This window comes from Puma concolor, chromosome A1 (assembly GCF_028749965.1).
Source record: "Puma concolor isolate L17-30 chromosome A1, mPumCon1.1.hap2, whole genome shotgun sequence".
NCBI classification, from domain to species: Eukaryota; Metazoa; Chordata; class Mammalia; order Carnivora; family Felidae; genus Puma; species Puma concolor.
Genome location: NC_141667.1, coordinates 101,397,519 through 101,422,859, shown reverse-complemented (window position 1 = coordinate 101,422,859; position 25,341 = coordinate 101,397,519). Strand labels below are relative to the sequence as shown.

General features: G+C 38.8%; 2 protein-coding genes across 7 annotated transcripts in view; one reads left to right on the top strand and one right to left on the bottom strand.

Moving 5' to 3' along the window:
- The window catches only part of HEXB (hexosaminidase subunit beta), a 31,961-nt gene extending 13,923 nt beyond the window's left edge, over nucleotides 1-18,038 (top strand). Inside the window, exons 4-14 of the mRNA XM_086698920.1 lie at nucleotides 894-940; nucleotides 1,191-1,301; nucleotides 9,219-9,320; nucleotides 11,317-11,446; nucleotides 12,857-13,037; nucleotides 13,687-13,773; nucleotides 14,894-14,966; nucleotides 15,935-16,109; nucleotides 17,022-17,112; nucleotides 17,245-17,349; nucleotides 17,745-18,038. Coding sequence (XP_086555046.1) covers nucleotides 894-940; nucleotides 1,191-1,301; nucleotides 9,219-9,320; nucleotides 11,317-11,446; nucleotides 12,857-13,037; nucleotides 13,687-13,773; nucleotides 14,894-14,966; nucleotides 15,935-16,109; nucleotides 17,022-17,112; nucleotides 17,245-17,349; nucleotides 17,745-17,805 — 1,163 coding nt within the window. The 3' untranslated portion in view covers nucleotides 17,806-18,038. The remainder of the gene's footprint in view (nucleotides 1-893; nucleotides 941-1,190; nucleotides 1,302-9,218; nucleotides 9,321-11,316; nucleotides 11,447-12,856; nucleotides 13,038-13,686; nucleotides 13,774-14,893; nucleotides 14,967-15,934; nucleotides 16,110-17,021; nucleotides 17,113-17,244; nucleotides 17,350-17,744) is intronic.
- The window catches only part of GFM2 (GTP dependent ribosome recycling factor mitochondrial 2), a 74,408-nt gene continuing 51,686 nt past the window's right edge, over nucleotides 2,620-25,341 (bottom strand). For 3 of the 6 annotated variants that reach the window (XM_025924269.2, XM_086698822.1, XM_086698854.1), the window contains 5 exons: nucleotides 23,522-23,701; nucleotides 22,100-22,215; nucleotides 18,551-18,733; nucleotides 18,029-18,197; nucleotides 2,620-2,894 (listed from right to left, as the gene is read on the bottom strand). In XM_025924269.2, the coding sequence (XP_025780054.1) occupies nucleotides 18,060-18,197; nucleotides 18,551-18,733; nucleotides 22,100-22,215; nucleotides 23,522-23,701 (617 nt within the window). In that variant the 3' untranslated portion in view covers nucleotides 2,620-2,894; nucleotides 18,029-18,059. Of the gene's footprint in view, nucleotides 2,895-9,943; nucleotides 14,278-15,611; nucleotides 17,406-18,028; nucleotides 18,198-18,550; nucleotides 18,734-22,099; nucleotides 22,216-23,521; nucleotides 23,702-25,341 lie in introns of those variants that run through there. The other 3 variants (XM_086698833.1, XM_025924270.2, XM_086698848.1) reach the window with 3 other exon arrangements.

Below are 25,341 nucleotides of genomic sequence, written 5' to 3'. Positions count from 1 at the left end.
CTGAAGTCAGACACTTAACCGATGGAGCCACCCAGGCACCCCAGGAGTGTGCAACTCTTGATCTCAGGGTTGTGGGTTAAAGCACCGCGTTTGATGTAGAGATCGCTTCAAAATATTTAAAGAAAAAATATATATAGTAAAGTCAAGGGCAGTTAGAGGAAATGGCCTGTAATAGAGTTTACTAAGGAAACAATCCACTTGAGTGAAAAATGTTCAGGAGATATTCTTTGTAGCTGTGAGTAAAACATTGTTGAGTTTTAAGTTGGGCTCTCACTTATATTTTCATGGTGCTTTTGATCCTTTTTCCCTTCTGTTTATGTACCTTCTAATACTTTTTTTTTTAAGGTTTATTTATTATTTCTGAGAGAGAGAGGGCGCGCACGCATGGGGGAGGGGCAGAGAGAGGGAGACAGAGGATCTGAAGTGGGCTCTATCCTGACAGCAGAGAGCACAATGTGGGGTTTGACCCATGAAATCCACAAGATCATGACCTGAGTGGAAGTCGAATGTTTAACTGACTGAGCCACCCAGGCACCCCAAGTGTATTATCTTTTAAAGTGACTATATTTTAGCATAGAAATTATTTTTTATAATACTATATTAAGTAACTAGTATTTTGTTGTATTAAGTCACTATTCATTTTTAAGTTTATCATTCCAACAAAACCCAGGGTATGGGTACAATGAAGTAAAACATTTTAATTAGATGGCAACAGGGATTTTTTTTAAAACTGAGCTTTGATCTTAGAAAATATGTTAGAGGTATAGAGGTAACATTATAGTTAGTTTTATTTGCCTTATCTGGTTATGGGTCTACGTTTGGATAATACAACTTTTACTGACTTAATATGTTATAAAAGTAATGTATTAAATTATGAATTTTACTCTCCCTAGGTTTAGAGACCTTTAGCCAGTTAATTTATCAAGATTCTTATGGGACTGTAAGTATGATTATTATATGTTACTAAAAATTATTGGCTATCCCTTTTACTATAAGAAAAATGTAAAGTTTTTAGCTGTTTATTGCTTCTTGAGTGTTTTTTTCTCTCCAAATGTTTATCTTTTTTGGTAAATGTAAACTTGACACTTTCTTCTAATCTTTCATCCAGTGCTTGCATAGATACGGTCTTTGCTGAGCTCAAGTCCAGAGAATATTCTAAAAATAAATCAAAATTTTATTTTGTTTTATAGTTCACCGTCAATGAATCCGACATTATTGACTCTCCAAGGTTTCCACATAGAGGAATTTTAATTGATACAGCCAGACATTTTCTGCCAGTTAAGAGCATTCTCAAAACTCTGGTAGGTGATTATTATTTTTTTTATCCATTTTCTATTCCAAAGATGTGTGCTTTTATGGTGTTCCTTTATATGGGTTATTTACGCTGTTGTGTAGGTTGAAACAGGGGGATGGTTTGTCATATACTGAAGCACTGAACTTTCTTCCTTCCCTCCCCTGGAAAGTATATTTCCTCAGCTGAGAAAGCCAGTGTCCTCCACTGAACTTTATTTAAAGTGTCATAGAAAGTTGGCTAGAAGCTGCCAGGGAAATGTTCCCAAGAATTATGGACTTCAGATGGTGAGAGTTGGGGGTGAGGTTGACGGTAGCTATTTTCTCCTGTCTACTTTTTATCGGTTCATCCGCACGATCATCAATTTGTAAGGGTAGGAAGGTTTTCCTCCCATGTTTTTCTATACCTTTATTTGATCACTTCTGAAAACACCATATTATTAAAAAGGGATTTTTACATTCACACTACTGTCCTGAATTTTATTCTCCAAAAGGCATTATTGTCACTCTTATCAAAGAAATAAATGCTTAGTATAAAAAATTCAAACATAGATATGCATAAAATAGATAGTAACCCCATAATTGCATTACCAAAGGTTGACATAAATTTCTGTGCCCCATTTATCTCATCTTGCCCTTAAAAATGAATATTAATACACATGACTTTTTTTAATTAAAAAAAAAATTTTTTTTTTCTTAATGTTTTTTTATTATTTTTGAGACAGAGAGAGACAGAGCATGAGCGGGGAAGGGGCAGAGAGAGAGGGAGACACAGAATCGGAAGCAGGCTCCAGGCTCTGAGCCGTCAGCACAGAGCCCGATGCGGGGCTCGAACTCACAGACTGTGAGATCATGACCTGAGCCAAAGTCGGACGCTCAACCGACTGAGCCACCCAGGCGCCCCTTTTTTAAAGTTTTTTTTTTTTTAATGTTTATCTATTTTTGAGAGAAAGAGAGTAAGCAGGGGAGGGGCAGAGAGAGAGAGGGGGAGACACAGAATTTGAAGCAGGCTCCAGGCTCCGAGCTGTGACATGACTTTTTAAAAAACTTAACTGGAATTGCACTTCTCCTACCTTAAAAAACATGTTATGGGGGCGCCTGGGTGGCGCAGTCGGTTAAGCGTCCGACTTCAGCCAGGTCACGATCTCGCGGTCCGTGAGTTCGAGCCCCGCGTCGGGCTCTGGGCTGATAGCTCAGAGCCTGGAGCCTGTTTCCGATTCTGTGTCTCCCTCTCTCTCTGTCCCTCCCCCGTTCATGCTCTGTCTCTCTCTGTCCCAAAAATAAATAAACGTTGAAAAAAAAAAAAAATTAAAAAAAAAAAAAAAAAAAAAAAAACATGTTATGGACATCTTTTTATGAAAGAATATATAAGGTCTGTACCATCTTTTTAAACCGTTGAATATTCCGTTTTTTATACCATGATGTGAGTTTAACCATTCTCATGCTGACGAACATCCAGGTTAATTTACCATAAACAGTACTGTAGAATAAGCATTCTTAAATTTGCACACTTGTCAGGATTTTCCTCTAAGATCAGGAACAAGACAGGGTGTCCACTCTCACCACTTCCATTCAACATAGTACAGGAAGTTCCAGCTGCAGCACTTGGACAAGAAGAAATAAAAGGCATCCAAATCAGTAAGGAAGTAAAACTGCCACAATTTGCAGATGACATTCTACTATATATAGAAAACTCTAAAGGCTCCACCAAAAAGCAATAAATTCAGTAAAGTTGTAGTATAGAAAATTAACATTTAGAAATCCATTGCATTTCTATACACTAATAATGAAATAGCAGAAAGGGAAGACAACAATCCTCTTACAGTAGCATCAAAAAGAATAAAATACCTAGAAGTAAACTTAACCAAGGAGGTGAAAGACCTGTATTCTGAAAACCATAAAATGTTGATGAAAGAAACTGAAGACAATGCAAACAAATGGAAAGATACTTCATTCTCATGGATTGTAGGAATTAATATAATTAAAATGTCCATACTACCCAAAGCAATTGACAGATTGATTTCAATCCCTATCAAAATTACCCAAAGCATTTTTCACAGAACTATAATGAATAATCCTATAATTTGTGTGGGACCACAAAAGACCCTGAAAAGCCAAAACAATCTTTAAAAAGAACAAAGCTGAGAATATAAAAATCCCAGATTTCAAGATATAATAAAGCTGCCATGATCACAACAGTATGGTAATGGCACAAAAACAGACACACAAATCCAAGGAACAGAAGAGAGCCCAGAAATAGATCAGTTAATCTATAACAAAGAAGGCAGAAGGCAAGAATGTACAATGGGGAAGAGACAGTCTTCAAATGGTGCTGGGACAGCTGGACAGCTACATGAAAAAAATGAAATCGGATCACTGTCTTACACCATACACAAAAAATAAACTGAAAATGTCATTCTTTTTTTGTGTCTGATACTCCATTGCATGTATGTATGTGCATATACACACAGACCCACAGACACACCACCTTTTCTTTATCCACTCATCTATCAGTGGACACTTGGTTGCTTCCACAGCTTGGCTATTGTAAATAATGCTGGAGTAAACATAGGGGCACATATATATTTTCAAATTAGTGTTTTTGTTTTCTTTGGTTAAATAGCCTTTAGTGGAATTACTGGATCATACAGTAAATCTACTTTTAATTTTTTCAAGGAACCTCCATACTCCACAGTGACTGTACCAGTTTACATTACCAGTGACAGTGCACAAGGGTTTTTTTCACATTCTCCATTTCCAACACTTACTATTTCTTGTTTTACTTTAGCCATTGTGACAAGTGTAGAGAGATAACTCATTGTGGTTTTGACTTGCATTTCTCTGATGATGAGTGATGTTGAGCACATTTTAATGTATCTGTTGGCTGTCTGTATATCTTCTTTGGAAAAATATTCAGTGCCTTTGCTTGTTTTTAATTGGATTATAGTGGGGTTTTTGGTCTTGTATAAGTTGTTATATATTTTGGATATGAACCCCTCCTGGGGTATATTATTTGCAAATGTCTTCTACCATTCAGTAGGTTGCCTTTTTGTTTTGTGGACAGTTTCCTTCACTGTGCAAAAGTTTTATTTTGTTTTTGTTGCCCTTGCCCAAGGAGAACTATCCATCAAAATGTTGCTAAGGCAGGTCACAAAGAGATTACTGCCTAAGTTTTCTTCTAACATTTTCTTTCATTTTTTTAAATGTTTATTTTTGAGAGACTGTGAGTGGGACAGGGGCAGAGAGAGAGAGGGAGGCACAGAATCTGAAGCAGGCTCCAGGCTCTGAGCTGTCAGCACAGAGCCCTACGTGGGGCTCGAACTCTGGAGCCGTGAGATCATGACCTGAGCTGAAGTCGGATGCTTAACCAACTGAGCCACCCAGGTGCCCTTCTTCTAACAGTTGTATGGCTTCAGGTCTACCATTTAGATTTTTATGGTATGTTGTATGGTATGTTTTTCCAGCCCTTCATTTTCAGTCTGTGTGTTTTTTTAGGTGTGAAGTGAGTCTCTTGTAGACAGGATATAGGTGGGTCTTGTTTTAGGTTTGTTTTTTGGGGTTTTTTTTTGTATTTTTTCCCATTTAGTCATCCTTTGTCTTTTGACTGGAGCATTTAGTCAATTTACATTTAAAGTAATTATAGATATGTATTTATTGCCAGTTTATTCTTTTCTGGTTATTTTTGTTTTTCTCTGTTCCTTTCTTCTTTTGCACTCTTTGTGGTTTGATGCCTTTCTTTAGTGTCAGGCTTGGACTCCTTTCTCTTTATTTTTTTTTTCTGTGTTGATGGTTGCTTAAGTTCAAACATTCTAAAAGCACTAAAGTTTAACCCGCTCCTCTGTATTTTATGTATATGATGTCATATTTTACATCTTCTGCGTGTGTATATCCTTTCACTGATTTTTATAGATAGGATTTTACATCTGTTGTATTTTAACATCCATACTGGGTTTATTTTTTTTTTTAATTTTTTTTTTTTAAACGTTTATTTATTTTTGAGACAGAGAGAGACAGAGCATGAATGGGGGAGGGTCAGAGAGAGAGGGAGACACAGAATCCGAAACAGTCTCCAGGCTATGAGTGGTCTGCACAGAGCCCGATGCGGGGCTCGAACTCACGGACCGCGAGATCATGACCTGAGCTGAAGTCGGCCGCCCAACCGACTGAGCCATCCAGGTGCCCCCATACTGGCTTTATAAATGACTAATCTACCTTTATTATATGTTTGCTTTTACCTGTGAAACTTTTTCCTTTCATAATTATCTTCTGTTTACAGCCTTACCTTTCTACTTAAAATAGTCCCTTTAACATTTCTTTTAAGGCCAGTTTAATGGTAGTGAGCTCCTTTAACTTTTGCTCGCCTTAGAAACTATTTTTCTGAATGAGAACCTTGCTGGGTAGAATGTTCTTGTTTGCAGGTTTTTTCCTCCCAGCACTTGGAATATATCAGGTCACTCCCTTCTGGCCTGCAAAGTTTCTGCTGAAAAATCAGCTAACAGCCTTATAGGGTTTGCCTTGTATGTTACTGTTTTCTCTGTAGCTTTAAAATTCGCTATCATTATGTTTGCTGCTTCAATTATTACATGTCTTGATCTGGACCTACTTGGGTTAATCTTGGTAGGAACTTTCTGTGCTTCCTGGATATGGGTGTCTGTTTACTCCCCCAGATTAAGTTTTCAGCTGTTATTTCTTCAGATAAGTTTTTACTCCGTTCTCTCTTCTCCTGGGATTCCTCTAATTCAAATGTTATTACATGTGATGTCATCTGGGTCCCCTTAAGCTGTTCTCATTTTATATTAGAATTTTTTTCTTTTTGCTGATGATCTTGGTTGCTTTCCATTACTGTGTCTTGTAGATTACTGATGTGTTCTTTTGCATCCTCTAGCCTGTTTCTTCTAGTTTTTTTTTTTAATTTCATTTACTAAATTCTTTATCTGTTCTTTCATTATTTTCTATCTCTTTGTTGACATTCTGAGTTTATCCACTCTTTTCTCAAGTCTGAGTATCTTTATGACCATTACTTTGTTTTGTTTGTTTATTTAAATTCCAGGAAGTTAATGTATAGTGGAATATTAGTTTCAGGTAAGACCATTACTTCCAATTCTGTATCAGGTGTATTGCTTTTCTGTTTCATTGAACTCTGTTGCTAGGATTTTTGTCCTTTTCATTTGGGACCTGTTCTGTCTTCTCATCTTGTCTCTCTGTTTTTATGAATTATGGAGGTCTGCTGTGTCTCCTGGTCTTGGAAGTAGTGACCTTATGTAGAAGAGGTGTTTTGGTGCCCTGTATCAGTGTTCCTGGTCACTAGAATCTGGTGTTCCAGGGATGTCTCCTGTGTAGGTTGCATGTGCCTTGTTGCGGTTGAGCTGTGTTTGCCTTTAGCCCATTTGACTCTAATGTCCCATGTTGCCTGCTTTGAGTACAGCACGCAGGGTTTGGTCCCTGCACTGTTGAAGGGCCTGAGTCCACTGTGGGCTCAGAGGGGGTGGGGGGGTAGGCAGCAGTCAAACTAGTCTGGACTTAGCCCCTCTGCTGCAGTTGTGGGAGCACCTCCCAGCAGGACTTGTTCTTGAGAAGCCAGCTAAAAGGCTCAGCTGCTGGAACTGCAGGCATGTTGGTATATGGGGTTATTCTCCTCCTCTCCACGGGGCAGGAGGCACTTTGAATGAGGTGGGGCCCGTGATGTTAGCAAAGCAGGTGAGGTGTTTGGTGTTAGCTATCTAGGTGTGGGGAGAAGAGAAGTGACTGGTGCCTGCCACCACTTTGATTCTTAGAGAAGGTCTCCTCAAGATCCCTGCTCTTCCGGTGCATGTTCTGAGATTAGTAAATAAATCTCCTTTACCATACCCCAGGCATTTTACGAACTGCTGCTTCTGTGCTGTGTGGGTGGTTATTTATTATGTTTGCTGTTTAAGGGCAGAGACTTTGTTTCCTGTTGCCCTCTGGCTCTTGGAGGTAAGTGCACTGATTTTAAAAGTCCCACTGGTTTTCAAAGCCAGATGTCATGGAGACACATCTTCTCAGTGCAAGTCCCCAGTATCTTGGGTGTCTGGTGTGGGGGCTCGTGTCTCTGTGCATCTGATGTCCCTCTTACTTGTGGTTAGTCTCACCAGGGTTTTGGTTCCCAACCATATCTCCATTCCTCTGTTTCAGTGTGGCCTTCGCCCTTTGATTAACTGTGGAAGGTCTGTTCTGCCAGTCTTTAGTATTAGTTGTCCAGATATAACTGTTAAGATATCTTGTTATGTCAATGGGACAAGGTAAACTTGGGATCTTCCTACTGTATCTTCTACCTGACCTCTACATTTTTATCTGATTCTATTTCTTATCTATATCAGGGGTTGGCACACTAGAGCCCAAGGGCCAAATCCAGTTTGTATTTGTTTCTGCTAATGAAGTTTTACTGGAACACAGCCACATCCATTTGTTTACATTTTATCTTGCTCTACAGCTGCAGGATCAGTTGTAACAGAAACATGTGGCTCATAAAACCAAGGTACTTACTGTCTGGCCCTTCATGAAAAAAGTTTGCAAGCCCCTGGTCTTTACTGAGGCACTCCTTCCTCTGATGGTAAAAATCTTGCCATTATGCACTAGAAAACTTTTACTCTTTTGCCTAATTGCCTGTAGGTAAGCTATTTCCCATATGCATCAGCAAATCCTTTCAGTCTTGATGGAGAAAAGAGGCTTTAAGTTTTAATTAAGCTGGTAGGGCAAACAAATCTACCCTTTTACTATTTTTATCTTTTTTCAATAGTCTGTTTATATTTTATATAAATAATACATTGTTTATTCCTCTAGAACATCAATAAAATTGATAGCAATTTCCCCAAAAATTCCTGAGAATTTTGCATTTTTATACCAAGTGTCTTTGATTGCTAAAGAAGGGATAGCACTCAAATGTCAGAATTGTGATGAATTCTGTAAATGACTTTTTCTGTGGGAATTGTAAGTCCTGATACTTAAATACTCCATTTTTCCCCCTGCTCTGTTCCCAAAAATGAACATTTTCTGTTCTAGGCCAATGCCTAAATTCACAAGAATTGAATTGGAATTCACAAGATGACTACCTTTTCCTAGAACAAAGTTAGAGCTCCCTGTTTAGAATAAATACAGATGCTGAATAGGCTTTTTAAAAAGTGACACACCAGGGGCGCCTGGGTGGCTCAAGTCAGTTAAGCGTCCGACTTCGGCTCAGGTCATGATCTCACAGTCTGTGAGTTCGAGCCCTGCGTCGGGCTCTGTGCTGACAGCTCAGAGCCTGGAGCCTGTTTTGGATTCTGTGTCTCCCTCTCTCTCTGACCCTCCCCCGTTCATGCTCTGTTCCTCCCTGTCTCAAAAATAAGTAAACATTAAAAAAAATAAAATAAAAGTGACATACCATATAATTTATACTTCTTTCTCATTCTTGCTTTGCTGAAAAAGTAACTTATTTCTAAATTTTTATTATTTTTGAGATACAGCGTGCAGGAAGAGTAGGGAGAGAGAATCCCAAGCAGACTCTGTGCTGTCAGCGCAGAGCCCCACACAAGACTTGAACTCACGAACTGTGAGATCATGACCTGAGCGGAAACCAAGAGTTGGATGCCTAACCAACTGAGCCACCCAGGCGCTCCTGAAAAAGAATTTTTTTTGATGGCTTATTTATTTTTGAGAGAGAGCGAGCAAGTGAGGGGAGGGCAGAGAGAAGGGGACAGGATCTGAAGCAGGCTCTACACCGACAGCAGAGACCCCAGTGCAGGGCTCAAACTCAAAAACCATGAGATCATGACCTGAGCTGAAGTCGGACACTTAACCGACTGAGCCACTCAGGCGCCCCTAAAACAAAGTAGACACATTGGAGACAATAATGAATGTAGATAAGTAAGTTGGGTTGTGTGTGTATTATATCTGTGGTATGTTAATTTTTTTAACATGTTTGCTTGCAGGATGCCATGGCTTTTAATAAATTTAATGTTCTCCACTGGCACATAGTTGATGACCAGTCTTTCCCTTATCAGAGTGTCACTTTTCCTGAGTTAAGCAACAAAGTGAGTAATTCATGTTATTGTAGTCTGTCTTCAAAAATGTTTGTATGATTTCATTAGAACTTTTGAGGTTAAATGTTTTTTCTTATGGATGGAATTAAAATATAAAAGTTACATGTTTGTGGTTTAAAAACTTCTTTAATAGGCCGTGGCTTAGCAATTTAGATCCATAAAACTTTTTATAATGGTTAAGTTACTGTAAATAAGTGATGTCTAGTAGTTATATAAATAAAATTTTAAAAACTTAAATGAATATAGGAGACCTGAAGCATTCATAACTAATAGAAGGTTAAGTATTTTTATCACCTAATGTGGAGTTGTTACCGGATACTGTAAATGATTTTTTTCTTTCTGAAAAACTACATCGAGAATTTTAGAGATGAGAGCTTCTTAGCAAATAATCGCTGTCTCAGAAGTGTTCAAATTGTATTATAAATCAGTGGAGGTGGGAGCAAGCCTGTGTCATCTTGTTTAATCTCCCTGTAATACAGAGAGACTGACATCCTTATCTGTAGTCGCAATTAGGAAGGGACAAAACCAGGACTCTAAATGTCCTCTATCCACAGTACCCAAGCTCTCTCCAATGTTATGATGTAGTATAGGTTGAAATGTTACTGGCACTCACGTTTTTGTTTGCTTTTGTTTTACTTTTTATTACAGAAAATTTCACACATACACAGAAGTAAACATAGAAGACAGAGATTTCCATGTCTTTGTCACCCAACTTCAATAATCAGAACTTGGCCAATCTTGTATCACTTACACTCACCCTCCCTTCCTACCATATTTTAAAGAAAATCCCAGACACCACATCACATTTGTAAAAAGGTCTTTCTTTAAAAACAATAACAACAAACCCATAATATACTATTGCAGCTGAAAAGTTAACAGTAATCCAGCTAATCAGTCATTATTTATATTTCCCCAAGTGTTTTACCTTGTTTTAATGAACAAAATCTTACTTGTAATGGCATGCAAATGAGTTCTATACATTATGGTCAGTTAGTGTGTCCACTGTCTTGGTGTTATAGGTATCTACCCCGCCCATCTATTTTTTTTTGTAATTTGCCATTTTTGTTAAACTAAATCATTTGTCTAGTTCCCAGAGTCTGGGTTTTGCTGATTGCATTCTCATATTGTCAGTTATTCTCCTGTCCTGTATTTACTATGAGTAGTTAGATCTGATCTTGATTAGATACAAATTTGGGGGGGTGAGACAGGATTACTTTTGAGGAGTTGAGCATTTACATTTATGTATAAATTTAGATATAGCTTATAATTTATATGTAATATTTACATATTTATGCCTTGAGAAATGTGCTTTACGCTAACACCTTTAATCAACTTTTAGTTACAACCTAAGTGTAACCTATAAAGGGATTGAGGGTAATCTTAAAAAAAAAAAAATCAAGTCACTTATCAGAATATGTCTGGGGGAATTTTTAAAGCTGATAGTAATTAAAATGACTTCGAAAGGCAACACCTCAACTTTGTAATAGTGTGTGAATTTTTATTCTAAAACTGACAAGGGGAGTGTATTTTCCATTTTCACAAGTTTGACTTTGGAGTCAAACATTTTATTTGTATTTTGTTGTATGGTTACATGAGGTTGAAATAGCATGAGGATAGATGTTCCTGAACCATGAGGAACTAGAAGAGATAGTTCTATTAGTAAATCTGGAATTAACCCACAGTGTGCTGAGAGCTGATAAGATACGGTAAATAATTTAAATGGCTGGCTCAGTCGGTAGACCATGCAGCTCTTGATCTTGGGGTAGTGAGTTCAAGCCCCACACTGGGCGTAGAGCTTCCTTGTGAATGAATGAATGAATGAATAAAAGTGGGGATTAAAGAAAAAAAAAATGAGTCCTCCACCACCACACTGGACTGTTTAATACATTGTTACACAAGAAAAATCACCTATCACTACGCAAACAAAACTGTTAACAGTATCCTGGACAAACCCATTTCATACATTTTAATAAATACGGCTTTACAGGGCAGCTATTCTCTGTCTCATGTTTATACACCAAATGATGTCCATACGGTGATTGAATATGCCAGATTACGAGGGATTCGAGTCATACCAGAATTTGATAGCCCTGGACATACACAGTCTTGGGGAAAAGGTAAGGAGTGTCATTTTTAAGTTGCAAAGAGTGAATACCTGAGGTCCTTCCTGCATTTTTTTTTTTTTAATGTTGATATTTTTGAGAGAGTGCACGTGGGGGACGGGCAGAGAGAGAGGAAGAAAATCCCAAGCAGGCTCCATGCTATCAGCACAGAGCCTGACTTGAGGCTCGAACTCACAAACCATAAGATCATGACATGAGCTGAAATCAAGAGTTGGACACTTAACTGAGCCACCCAGGTATCCCTATTCATTTTGTTCTTAATACCTTGTGGTTTGCACAAGGGTAGCACTATTGACAGATGGAATTCAGTTATTATGTGTCTGTTGTGAGCAAGTCACTGCCTAAAGTATGGAAAGAAAAAAGTCTAAAGGAAAAATTACAAGTAGAACATGCTAAGTGAATGTAAGAAATAGTTTCCTGGATAACACTAAAAATGCTTTTGAGAGATCAAAGAATATATTCATGTTTCTGGTAAAGGGAATAACATGAGGAAGGGCATTAGTTGGAGTGTAGTGCAGCAAAGAGTAGGAAGCATTATAGGGTGGTTAAGAACGGAGTCTTGAGCCACACTGTCTGGGTTTGAATCCTACTTCTGCCTTTTATAAACTGAGTGACCTTGATCAAGTTGTAGAATGTCTCATCCTCAGTTTCCCCATCTCTAAAATGTAGTAACTATCATATAATTTTTTGAGGGTTAAATAACATGTAACACAGCACCTGGCATTTATAATTGTTCAGTACTAGTAGCGTAGATATGGAGAATATTGAGAAATCAGTCTGGTGAAGTACAGTGTGGAGGGCCTTGGGTGAGGAATGTGGGCTCCATCAGGACTCATGGGAACCACACTTCAGGAAAACCTGTGTGAGGAAGTGGTCGACTGGAAGAGGAAGGAGATGGAAGTCCTAGACCAGAATGGTGTTAATGGGAATGGAAAATAATGTACAGAACTGAGAGACATCCCTAGAACTTGGCAACTGATCAACTCTGAGAGAAGAAGGAGAACTTAAAGAGGAGGAAGATGGCAAACGCTTACCAGGACACAGTAATCAGGAGCAGCTACTGAAGGAGCTTACAGAACAGAGAATCTCACTTTTGTTAGATGGTATTTGAAGTGCAGCTGGGATATCTAATTGTGTGGAGCAGGGAATCTGAAATATGGATTGAAACTTAGGAAAAAGGGCTTGGGTGAGGTGAAGATTTGTTAGTTCCAAATAAACGAGATACCTGAAATGGATAAAATAGGGTGAGGAAAGGGAAACAGAGGTACAGAGGACAGGATTCAAGAAACAATTGCTCATAAGGTTATCTTTTTCTGTATAAATTCTCTTACAGGTTCAACAAAATAGAGTAGTATAATCACATGCAAAGTGATGTCTTTGTGATTAAAATACTTCTTCTTCCAGGTCAGAAAGACCTCCTGACTCCATGTTACAATGAACATAAGCAGTCTGGGACCTTTGGACCTATAAACCCTATTCTGAATTCAACTTATAACTTCCTGTCTCAGTTTTTCAAGGAAGTTAGTATGGTGTTTCCAGATCACTTCGTTCACTTGGGAGGAGATGAAGTGGAATTTAAATGTTGGTATGACAATTCTTTAAAAGCCTTACTTTTTTAACCGTTGCATTCGAAGTAGTTATTAGAAGTTTCCACGTGAAAAAGGAAGATTTGGGAAAGATCTCTGCTTGCTAGGTTTTAAGTTAGCAACATAACTTGAGAATAAAAGCTTTTAGGAAGGAGAATCAAGACGTGAAAGACCATGGGGACTGGAAACAGACTACAGTGAACAAGAACAGCTTTAGTGAAAAGGCAGTGATTAGGTGGGGGAGATTTTTCTCAAATAAAAATCCTCTGCAGGGCGCCTGCGTGGCTCAGTCAGTTGAGTATCTGACTTGGTTTTGGCTCAGGTCATGAGCTCTGCGCTGACAGCATGGAGCCTGCTTGGGATTCTCTCTCTCTGCCCCTCCCCTGCTCACACACACACTCAAAATTAAATAAAACATTTAAACAAAAATCCTCTGCAAATAGCCTTAGTTGGAGGAGAGAGGTGGGGAAAGCTATTTTCACAAGTAACCAGCTTCTGGAAAAAATTATTTGTAATGAAAAACCTGGGTAACTCATAATAAAGTTTTTAGGCTTATTTTCTGTCTACAAACTTTAATAGAGATCTATGCTGCTTTAAATAGATTTATCAAACGTTTAATGTAGTTTTAATCACTGTTTTTTGTTAAAGGGAGTCTAATCCAGAAATCCAGGGTTTCATGAAGCAGAAAGGTTTTGGCAAAGATTTTAGAAGACTAGAATCTTTCTACCTTCAAAAGTAAGTTCCTTATAAGCCTCCTCTATTTTTATTTCATCTGTGATTTTTGTAAAAGTTTTAGCTATTTAGTACTCTTTTTTCATTTTCTCTCTACCCCTTGTGAAAGTATAGATATTATATAGAGAGATATATAGATATTACCCCTTGTCAAAGATCTATATAATATAGATATTATATATATAGGTATCTATCTATCTATCTATCTATCTATCTATATATTATACCTTGTTGGACAAAGTGAAAAATCAAGAAGGAAGCAGTATGCACTGCTTTCTTTAAATCACTGACATTATGACTAAGACTTTTGCATTAAATGATGAAATAATGTTGAGCAGTCTTCTGTTCAAAGAATTCAGTTCAAAGTCCTGCTTTGCCTGTGAAGTCTTCATCACCATCCAGCCTGTGGAATTCATTCCCTTTGGTTAACTCCAGGAGCATTCTTCTACTTTAGATCTCTTATGTCCAGTATGATAGCACAGCCACACGTGGCTGTTTATACTTACACTGGAGAAAATTTAAAGGGGCAGGTAGTAAATATTTTAGGCTTCATGGGCCCCACAGTTGCATAGTATTCTTGTTTTAAAACAATATTTACAAGTGTAAAAACCATCCTTAGCTCATGAGCCATACAAAAACAGGCCGTAGGCTGTAGTTTGCCAACTCTTAGATTAGACAAGCCTTTTCCTATTTTGCTTTTTGTGTAGTACATTCTCATTTTCTAATCCTGCACAATATCTGGAATTGTCTAGAGACTAGGAAATATTTGTGGACTAGCTGCCAGCAATTTTATAGTTTATTCTAAGATACTCAAGAAATAACCAGAGACAGTGGTTTGTATATTACCTTGAATTGCCATGTCTTCCCCACCTGGAGATGTATGTAGCACATTCATTCAGCAGATGACTTTTAAACCCCTCTGCTGTGTGATGTCCCCAGCCATGTGCTGGAAAGCAGGAACCACATTGGGTCACGATCCAACTTGAGCAGGTTCTGCTTTAAAGCTGTGCTATAGTGCAAGGCACCTCTCAACATGGTAGTCCTTCATAGAAACCCTGCATGCTTTAAATATACTGTTAAGCTTGTGATCTGACAAAAAAAATTTTTTTTTTCCCAATGGTAGGCTTTTGGGTATTGTTTCAACTGTAAAGAAGGGATCCATAGTCTGGCAAGAGGTTTTTGATGATCACGTGAAGGTGAGAAGTATGAAGACTGCATTTGATTCTGATAATACGAGAGACTATTTTAACATCTTGGAAGGAAGGAACCCTAATGAAGTCCCCAACATTATGGGGAAAGTAGCTTACCTTTTAGTTTCAACTTTTGTTAGGCAATAGCTGTAGACCAAGGCTAGTGCCTCCCTTTCATGTCTCCCATCTCCCTCCCCCCACTATTCTCATTATTTGTCACAAGTTGAAGCACATGAAGTTTTGTTTTGTTTTGTGCACCTAGGGGGCTCAGGAGGTTGATCATCCAACTGTTGATTTCAGCCCAGATCATAATCCTGTGGGATTGAATCCCATGTGGGGTAAAAGTAAAACAACAAAAACAAGGGTAGAACAAACAAGAACAGATGAATCTTTATTGCTACGAAGGTAGCAATAATTGTCAACGTATACACTTTTTATTTTCCTTTGGGTAACTGAGAATTTCAAATCCAGCTACTACTATGATCTTTCCAGAAGAGTTAGTGACATCCTCACAGTTCCAAAGTAAGAACAATGGTAGTGTGGGACAAATGGGAGTGAAGCCTTAGTTGATTATACCTATACAGTGTCATATATAGGCAGAAGTTAAATATCCAACCTTAAGGTTGATACTTTTTTTTTTTTTTGGAGAGAAAGAACAAGAACAGGGGAAGGGCAGAGAGAGAATCCTAAGCTGGCTACACACAGCACAGAGCCCGACTTGGGGCTTGAACTCAGGAAGCCATGAAATAATGACCTGAGCCAAAACCAAGAGTTGGACGCTTAACCAACTGAGCCACCCAGGTGCCCCAAGACTGATGAAACTTCTAATTTTAAGGCCCTGTTGCCAGTAACGTTTGGTATTATGTTTTTCCAGAAGCTTAGAAAGTTATTTTCCTAGCAACATGGGCTGGGACTTTTAATTTCATCTGTAATTGTTGGACCTGATCAATACATATTGCTTGTAACTTTAATAGCTTCTGCCAGGTACAATTGTTCAAGTGTGGAAAAATCAAGTATATAGTGAGGAACTACGTGAAGTCACAGCAGCTGGCTTCCCTGTGATCCTTTCTGCTCCTTGGTACTTAGATTGGATTAGTTATGGACAAGACTGGAGAAATTACTATAAAGTGGACCCTCTTCATTTTGATGGTGAGTGAAGCACTTATCATTACCCTGGGTTGTTAGTTTTCTTCCCTTAATCTTCCACCGGGAAATTTTCATCCAGATATTACCTACTCACTATCCTCCCTTTTATGTTTGGTCCTGATATTGTTTACTTGAAAAAAAGGCCCCCAATACATCTTAAAATTTGTGAAAGAAACCATATCCTTGCCTGAATCAAATAACTTCAAAAGTAGGTTCCTTTATCTTCGTTTCCACTGCCGAGCATTGTTACCTTACATTTTAAAGACGCTTGTCCGCATTAACCTTGTATCTCTGCTTTTGACTGACTGGCCTTCCCAATTGTTAAGACACTTAAGGAAGGCTGTAGTCTAGTTCCCTGTATTTCAGGCTGTGTAGTCTTAGGTATACTTAGGAAGGGGGTGGTAGGACGAAGAGAGGGGTGGAGCTTTAGGCTCTCAGACCCCCTTCCTTAAGAACACTTCTACTTTGTCCAGTTTTTAAAATTTCCTTGAAGGAAAAGAATGGTAGTGTTAAAAAAAAATGTTTTGAATCAGTATGTAAGTCTGTTAGGAATTGACATAATGTAATATCAATTGGGTACTTAGTCTTTTTTTAGTACCACGAGGTAGATATTGAAGGCAGGAGTGAGCAGCAGTTATTAGTATTCCAACTTGAATTCCTGGCACACTCTTCTTAGGCAACCAAGGGCATAATGGTTCCTGAACCCAAAGCAGCTTGCACAAAACCAAAATAAAGCAGTGTGCTAGTATTAAAGATACCAATTTGTAGAAATATGCTAACAAGCATTGTGGGAATTAAGTTTGCTACCTCTTTCTGTGCCAAAACCATGAACTGACCAGGGGACCAGTAATTGCCTCTGTCAGAGGTTGGAGCTGCAACTACTTCATTTACAGCCATTCAATGATTTTAATGTAGGTTCTCAAGAACAGAAAAAACTTGTCATTGGTGGAGAAGCTTGTCTGTGGGGAGAATTTGTGGATGCAACTAACCTTACTCCAAGATTATGGTATGGAATTTTAAGTGATAAATTTGAATTAAAGTGCCTTATTTTTCCTTCTCCATCCAAGTAGGGAAGTACTAGAAATTTCAGAATACATACATTTAAACTGCTTTGGGGGACATGTGATTTAACTTACAGGCCTCGGGCAAGTGCTGTTGGTGAAAGACTCTGGAGTCCCGAAGACATCACCAGTGTAGGGAATGCCTACAACAGACTGACCGTTCACCGCTGCAGAATGGTCAGGTACGGCACTTTGAAAGTTAGGACATTACCAAGTCCAGGATGATTAACTTTGTTTTCTATAAAAAGAACTGTATGTCACCTAACAAGTAGTGATTTACTTAGAAACTGGGAATTGATTTTTGTACGAAACAGAATTATGCCCAAAAGGAGGAAAGACTATTTGAACTTTTTCTTTAAGAGGCACCTGGGTGGCTCAGTTGGTTAAGTACACCGACTTCACAGTCTCATGGTGCATGAATTCGAGCCCAACACTCGGCTCTCTGCTGTCAGCACAAAGCCAGCTTCAGATCCTCGGACTCCCTTTGCCCCTCCCCCACTCAGGCTCTCAAAGAACTTAGTTTATTCTTAAGATGCATTATATCAATCTAAAACCTAATTCATACTTTGTTCTATAGACGGGGAATATCTGCAGAACCTCTTTTTACTGGATATTGTGACTATGAATACAAAACATAAAAATGAGCCTAAACAAAGAAGAAAAGAGGAGGGGACAAAACCTACAGCAATCTGTACTACAATCAACTTGATTTTGAAATCGTGGAAGTTAAGATTTGGTGCACTGTTTTAAATAAAAGATGTATCTTTTTTAAAATGGGACCTCTATCTGATTATAGAATGGGCAACTCCAGTACCACTGTCAGTTTAGTAAGTTGAGTAAAGCAATAAAAATTCTTCTTACTGAAACTGCAGTTGATAGGGGCTCCGGAGTCTCAAAGTACTTGGGTCAAGCCACTTCGCCGGCCGAGCAGTACAGTTTGGTCTTGAGGATTCATGGCTTCATAATTAGATAGTTCTAAGGCAAAAGTAGCTGAGCCTGATGTTAGCGTTCGAAGCACAGTTGAATAACCCTAGTCAAAATAATTGAAGACAGTTGTCAAATTTAAGCCTCAAGTATCTCTTCCTGCTGCTAAAGGTGAAAATGAGACTCATGTGAGTTCTCATTGAACCATTTTGTCAGGAAATACTAGACAAATATTGTGGAGGTTAAGTAAATAATGTGGGTACGTTTCACAAGTATTCCCTAGTCTCAGCATTTAGGAAGAGAAGCGTGGAGAATGGTAATGACCCCACCTACCTGTGGTAATCCCTTAGATTCCCGTAACAGTTTAAATCCAAACGCTCTAACAGTTCAAAATCCTGATTGTCTACTTTTGTTCAGCATAAATATCCCCAGTATTCTTTTCAGTAACTAAGTACCTACCATAATTTCTGCTAGGGGAACAAATCCAGTAATAATTTTGTTTTCCTGACGAGTCTGGATTTCCTGAATGGTCCCTCTTCTTTGTGCCAGATCTGCCAGGACAAGGCTGAGGTAATCTCTAGTGACTGTAACCTCGAGCTTCATCAGGGGCTCTAAAACTTGCTTATCAGCCTTCTTCAGCGCCTAAAGGAATTCAAGAATGTTAACTCCCCTTTCCTTATTGGAAATCAAATTTCTGTTAAAAAAGATTCGTAAATTCTGCCCATCCTTGTAAGCCTGGAGCTCTTTTTATAAACTATCGGGTACATGGCAAGGGGCTGCTTAATAAAGCTTAATTACACAGAGCATCTAAGAACACGTGGCCAGAGACAGTGCAAAGAAAAAAATGGTTTTCCCCTTTCAGTCAAAGACTTACATCTTATTTGTTGAAACCACGTGTTTAGTTCCTGATGCCTATTACAGTTACAGTCCATAGCAGGACTAATCCAGAAATGTACTACAGTAAGGCTAACAGAAACACATTCAACAAAAGGCAAGAAGAATAAGCACATAAGTAAAACGGAAACCGAACAGAAGCCAATACAACACATAGGGCAAGTACTGGAAGAAAACGGAGGAAGTAGCAGCAACAGAAGATGTATTGGGGTCCCAGTCTTTCAGAGTATCACTACGTCAGACAAACTGGTATGGCAAATGCAAGCACTGTAAGTACCGGTGGGTCAGATTTAAAACGCTATCCTACTGGGCTGCCTCAGCCTGTTAAGTGTCTGGCTCTTGGTTTTCCCCTCAGGTCATGATCTCGTGGTTGGTGGGGCGGGCTCCACTGACAGCACAGGGCCTGCGTGGGATTCTCTCTCAAAAATAAATAAACCTCAAAGAATAATCAAAAAGCTATCCTACTGCTAGAGCCTGCCAGAATTCAAAAGTAATAAAAGTCTGATTTAGTCTAAGCCTCTCGTTACTAGGTGGGATGTAACAGAGATCTACAGCGGAAACTTTGCACGAGGGGGCTCTGGAATGTGCCCTCACCTTTACCCAGGTGCAGTGGGTCATCACTCTGTTCGCTGCTCCACCACCACCGATTCTCATTATTACTTAAGGCCTTAGAGGGGGCATTAACACTGCCTGTATTGTCAAGTAAGGGTTCTGGGCCTCGAATTCTTTTGTTCCTGATACGTCACCACCTTCCCATCCTCTCCTGCCCTTTACCCACACAATCATGAAAAATGGCCAGAGAAGTAAAACCAAGAGTATATGCCCATTATCATCGAAATTTCAAAACATAGAGCACACCTCTCTTTTTGCAGTTCTTACCAAGAGCTTTGTACCACTTCACATAATGTCTTTCAGAACAAAATAACAGAGTGGGAGAAGGTAAAAATGAAAACACTATAAGCAAAGAATTGAATGCTTTGGATTGAGGATACAGACTATAGTCTCTATGTGCTTGAGCCTTGTACCCGCTGCCTGTGCGCCCCCCCCCCCCCCCCCCCGGCTCTGGGACAGTTTCTAAATATCCCACAGCAATCCAAGATAACCTTATCATTTCCTTTTGCAAACATTCTTGTGTGCTCTTTCCTATTTCTGTTGAGGACATGATAATATTCATTTCACCTGGACATGCATCTCTAACTTCGGTTTCCCCAAGTAGCTTTAAGATTTCTGTTCCTATTGTCAGTATCCTAATTCAGACCCAGTCCATTCCCTGTCCTGGATTATGTGTTGCCTACTTCTAGTTCCTCCTGTATTCCAGTGATTATAATGCCCTCCTCAAAAACTTTAAATTTTTCACCACTGTTCTCAAAACAAACCTCAAACTCCTCAGGGTAGTTTTTAAAGGTTTCTCTATAGTCTGATTCCATTTTCTAACACTGTCTTTCACTACTACTCTGCCTTCATCTGAGAGTACAGCTAAAGGGACTTCAATCTTCCCGTGTCTGGAATGCCCCTGTGTCCAACTACCAAAATCCACAGCTCAGATATTCCTTCCAATAATACTAATTCCCCACTTCTCCATTTTTATTACCCCCAGTCTGCTCTAATATTTTGGCTGTTTGGCCATATTTAATTACCTTGTAAAATCATAAGCTCCTTTAGGTGAAGACAAACATCCATATTCCATTTATGTCCATCGCACTGCACAGTAAGCTCAACAAAGAAGGCTCAATAAATACAGGAGGCATCATTAACTTACCAGATAATACTTCTAACTATATGCTTAGGCAAACTATATAAAAAAATTTTTATTTTTGAGAGCTAGACAGAGCATGAGCAGGGGAGGGCAGAAGAGAGGGAGATACAGAATCCGAAACAGGTTCCAGGCTCCGAGCTGTTAGCACAGAGCCCAATGTGGGGCTTCAACTCACGAACCATGAGATCATGACCTGAGCTGAAGTCAGCCACTAAACCAACTGACCCACCCAGGCACCCCAGCAAACAATATTTAAATAATACTTTTTGAATGTATAGATTTTTTTTAATGAAAATTAAATGAAATCATATGAAAGGACCATTAAGTTGTACCTTCTTAAGTCAGCGACTTAGGGTATTCACATTTAACTTTATAATTCTAGATTCAGTTAAGACCACAGAAAATCAAGTTTCAGACACAGTCCAAAATTTCAGAAAATGGCTTTTAAAAGCAAGTGTTTTACTGCAAATCAGTCACTTATAAAACTGTAGTAGTCCCATGCTGAGAAGAATGCATGGAATCAACATTTGGCACACTAAGATCCTGTGAGTTAAGTCAGCTCTGGTAGATTACTGAGGCAAGACACTCAAGGAAACAATGGGAGGTAAGTAACTGTTCCAAGACTAGACTGCTTGATGCTTTGATAAAGTTAGGTGCTTATGTGGATTATCAGTCTCACCTGATTTTTTTTTTTTTTTTTTTTTTGAGAGAGAGCATAAGCAGGTGAAGTTCAGGTAGAGAGAGGGGGAGAGAGAATCTTAAGAAGCAGTTTCCATGCTCAGCCAGTAGCCCAGTGCGGGAGGGGCTTAATCTCATGACCCTGAGATCGTGACCTGAGCCAAAATCAAGAGTAGGACCCTTACCAGACTGAGCCAACCAGGCTCCCTGTGACTTAATCTGATTTCAATGATCTTTGATTACGGTAATCTTATTCAAATAAACATGAACTCAAAACTGAAACTAATATTACATCTTCAATGTCCTTTATAGTCCATCTTGGGCCAGGATACCCCCAAAATGTCCCCTAATTAAACTACAAAGCTCACCTCTAACAGCTGTGTATCTGGGATGGGGAAACCAAAAATGCCAGTTAAGGAAACCTGCCTCTTTGCTAAAATCAGAGAATATTTCCCGGCAGTCTGTATTAAGCAGTAACTTCCTAGGTCCTCTTACAGATATAACCCCGGTGATTAAGAAATCAGAGACTGTCCAGGGTAAAAACTTGCTGACTCTAAGGCGCAGACGGCATCAATACAAGTGTGAGGCACTGCAAAGCACAGATGTCTGTGGAGCAATGGCACACTGCTATCAGGACAGTCACCCTAAAGCAAAAAGGAGAACTACAGGATATTCTCTACCTTTTGTATGCATCTGGAGACACAGGCAGAAATCATAGTTGTGGAGGTACCAGGATGAATTATCAGTGAATGTACAGCAACTGCCACATCTTGGACTGGGGATCCAAGCAATGGTCCTAGGCAAGGGGAAAAAACTTAGGTTAGCACTCAGTATGCAGTGAGGAGTAAAGGCAGGGAGAGGACTTCCAGTTTCCACTTCATTTAGGCAGCTTAGAAGTCACCACTCTGTCCCAGCAAGTATAAAGCAGAACAGACTGAAAAATAAGCAACCCCTCCTAGAGCCGTAAGAGAGGAGAAGACAAAGGACAAACCACTGCCCCCAAAACCAGAGAGGCAGGCGAACAAAGAAGTCACAGCTTCCTGGAGCAGAGCCTCACTAGCCCAGGAACCAGTGCCACAGCAGGAAAACCTCAACTATAGAGAAGTCTGGGAGTTAAAAACTTCAGGGGGACACAGTCATAAATCATAAGGGGGCCCCCATAATTTTTTGAGATGTACCTCCCAGAGCTCGAGCAGGTTCTTCCTGTTTAAGTATCAGAGAAAGATCTCTTTGTACTTCTGACAGAGTGGAAAAGAAACCATTCTGAAATACTCCAGAGCACTCTGTTCTTACAAAGGCCTGCTCTCAGGGGAAACTAGTTAACTAGAGCCTAAGAAGCAGGGGCATTAGCAGGACCTAACTGACTTGGGTGAAATACCTAACTCCAGGCCACCCTAGCCATCCTGTCCAACCTGAGGCTAGTGAAAAAAAACAAAAAACACTTGTGTGGCTCCCCATCCAGAGGCATGGGCTCACTATAAGCCCATGGATTAGAATGCTTCCTTTCCCCCAACACGTGACTTCCACATTACTACACACCATGTTTACAGCAGTTCCTTTTACCCAGTACATCATGTTAGGCCATCAGGAAGAAATTACAAGGCATATTAAAAAGCAAAAGCACAATATGAATACAGAACAAGCATCAGAACCAGACATGGTAAGTACGTTGGAATGATCATATCACATGACTGATATATGCTAAAGACTCTGATAAAGTAAACCACATGCAAGAACAGACAGAAGTCCTAAGAAGAACCAAAAAGAAATGCTTGAAATAAAAAATAACAGTGAAAGAAATGAATTATCTTTGATAGGCTTACAAGTAGACTGGACACAGCTGAAGAAAGTGTCTGAGTTAGAAACTATTCACAGAAACCCCCAAAACAGAAGAACAAAGTGAAGACTGGTAAAAACAAAAACAAAAACAAAAAAAACCCACCAGAATATCTAAGGACCATGGGACAATGGAAACAGGTCTAACATACACATAATGGGAAGAGTAGTGAGAAAACATTACCTAGTTAGAAATAATGTATAATATTAGGAGTGACTAAGTGGTTGATTATGATACTAAGCGTACCTTTATTTGAGTACCTTACCTTGGAGGCATGCACTGTGAATCCCATTTTCAATGGCCTCTTGGGAAGCCGTCGGAAGGTCTTCACTAACACCTCCAGCATACTCGATAACTGGCATAACAGAGGCTGTTTCAACTGGTTTTACTTCCAGTTCTACAGTCACAAGATGCCGTTTGTCTCCTAATGTTCTATCTAAGGTATCTGTAAACAAATAGAATATAATACCTTCGAGATTTGTTCTGGAAAGGTATTAAGGTACCACAACTGGAAAAACTGCAGTCAACAAACTCAAAGTCTCATAGAAGATAAAGTGGGAAAAAATATTACAGTGGTACTAAATACAGCATAAAGATGTGGGAGTAAAAAGTTCTATCAAGAAAGCATTTGCTTCTGTGTTTATCAATGTAAAAACCAGCTCTCAATCACTTAATATTACTGCAAGGTTAAGATGTGTTGAGGCAGATGATCCCACACGTTTTGACATGTAGATCACACATTTACATTTTTTCAAATATCTTATGTGACTGAAATTCTTTTAATTATAAAATTTTTATTTAACAGTAAAACAGTACAAAGGGTTATCTAATGAAATTAAAAAGCTATTTTAAATCTACTAACCAACAAATTGTGAAATTTCATATTCTTCCAATGTTTTAGGCATTTATGATTTCTCAAAATAGTGACTTTTTAAAGATTGAAAGCAGTATCTCTCATTTGCTAACAACCAACAGCAGTCACCAATCTCCATCATTACTAAAACAAAACTATGTTGTATTTTTGTTAGTGACCATGTAATAGAGTGATGCATCACCTAAATTAAAACTTAAGAATTATAATCTACAATTTCTCTTTATAATAAGCTAAAAATAAAGAACTTATGAAACCTAAAAACTACTCAGAAATAGACCATTACCAGTAGTAACCTACAAGCCTTCCAAAGCCATCACTATCATGATATAATCACTCATTCCTATGAGTTTCCTTAGTTATGTTACATATGCATGTATTCCTAAACAATATAGTTCACTCTGCTGTGTTTTGAATTTGTTATTATGTACTCTGCAACTTGCTTCTTTTGCTTATCTCTGGGTCCTCTGGGCTGATGCATATTGATGTAATTCATTCTTTTTCACAGCTGTTTAATATTTTGTTGTATGAACACAATACCGTTTACACATTCTCTGTCCATAAATATTTGGGGTGGTTTTTTCTATTCAGAGGTGGTTATTATTATGTTATTATGAACATTCTTATATCCATCTCTCAGTGCACATGTATAAGAGTTTCTCTAGGGCATGTGAGAAGTGCTAAGTAGTAAAGTCTGCACACAGTTGGCTTCACAAGGAACTTGCCAAATTGTTTTCATACTGGTTACGTAATTTACACTCCCACCCTAAGTTTTTAGGAGTTTCCATTGCTCAACATCTCACCAACACTTGGTGCTGTCTGATTTAATCCCTGCCAATTGTGTTGGTGTAAAATATCTCATAACTTGCATGACCCTAATCATTACTGATATGAAGAATCTTTTAATATGTTCATGAGTCCTCTGGATATCCTTTTTGTGAAATATCTCTACACGAAGGGCTTATTGTACCCCATGACCACCACTGAAAAGTACGTTTGTCTGATGAGGGCTCATCATTTATTTGATGTATTGAGTGGTACAGGAATAGGGCTGGGTTTAAAACAAAATAGAACAAAATCCTAAAGAGACACAAAAATACAGACACACAAAACCTGTGCCCACTGATGGAAGACGATAGTGAATATGAACCTTGCTTTATGCAACTACATTGAAAGATTTGGAAAAGAGATCCTGGAGAGAGAGAAAAACACAG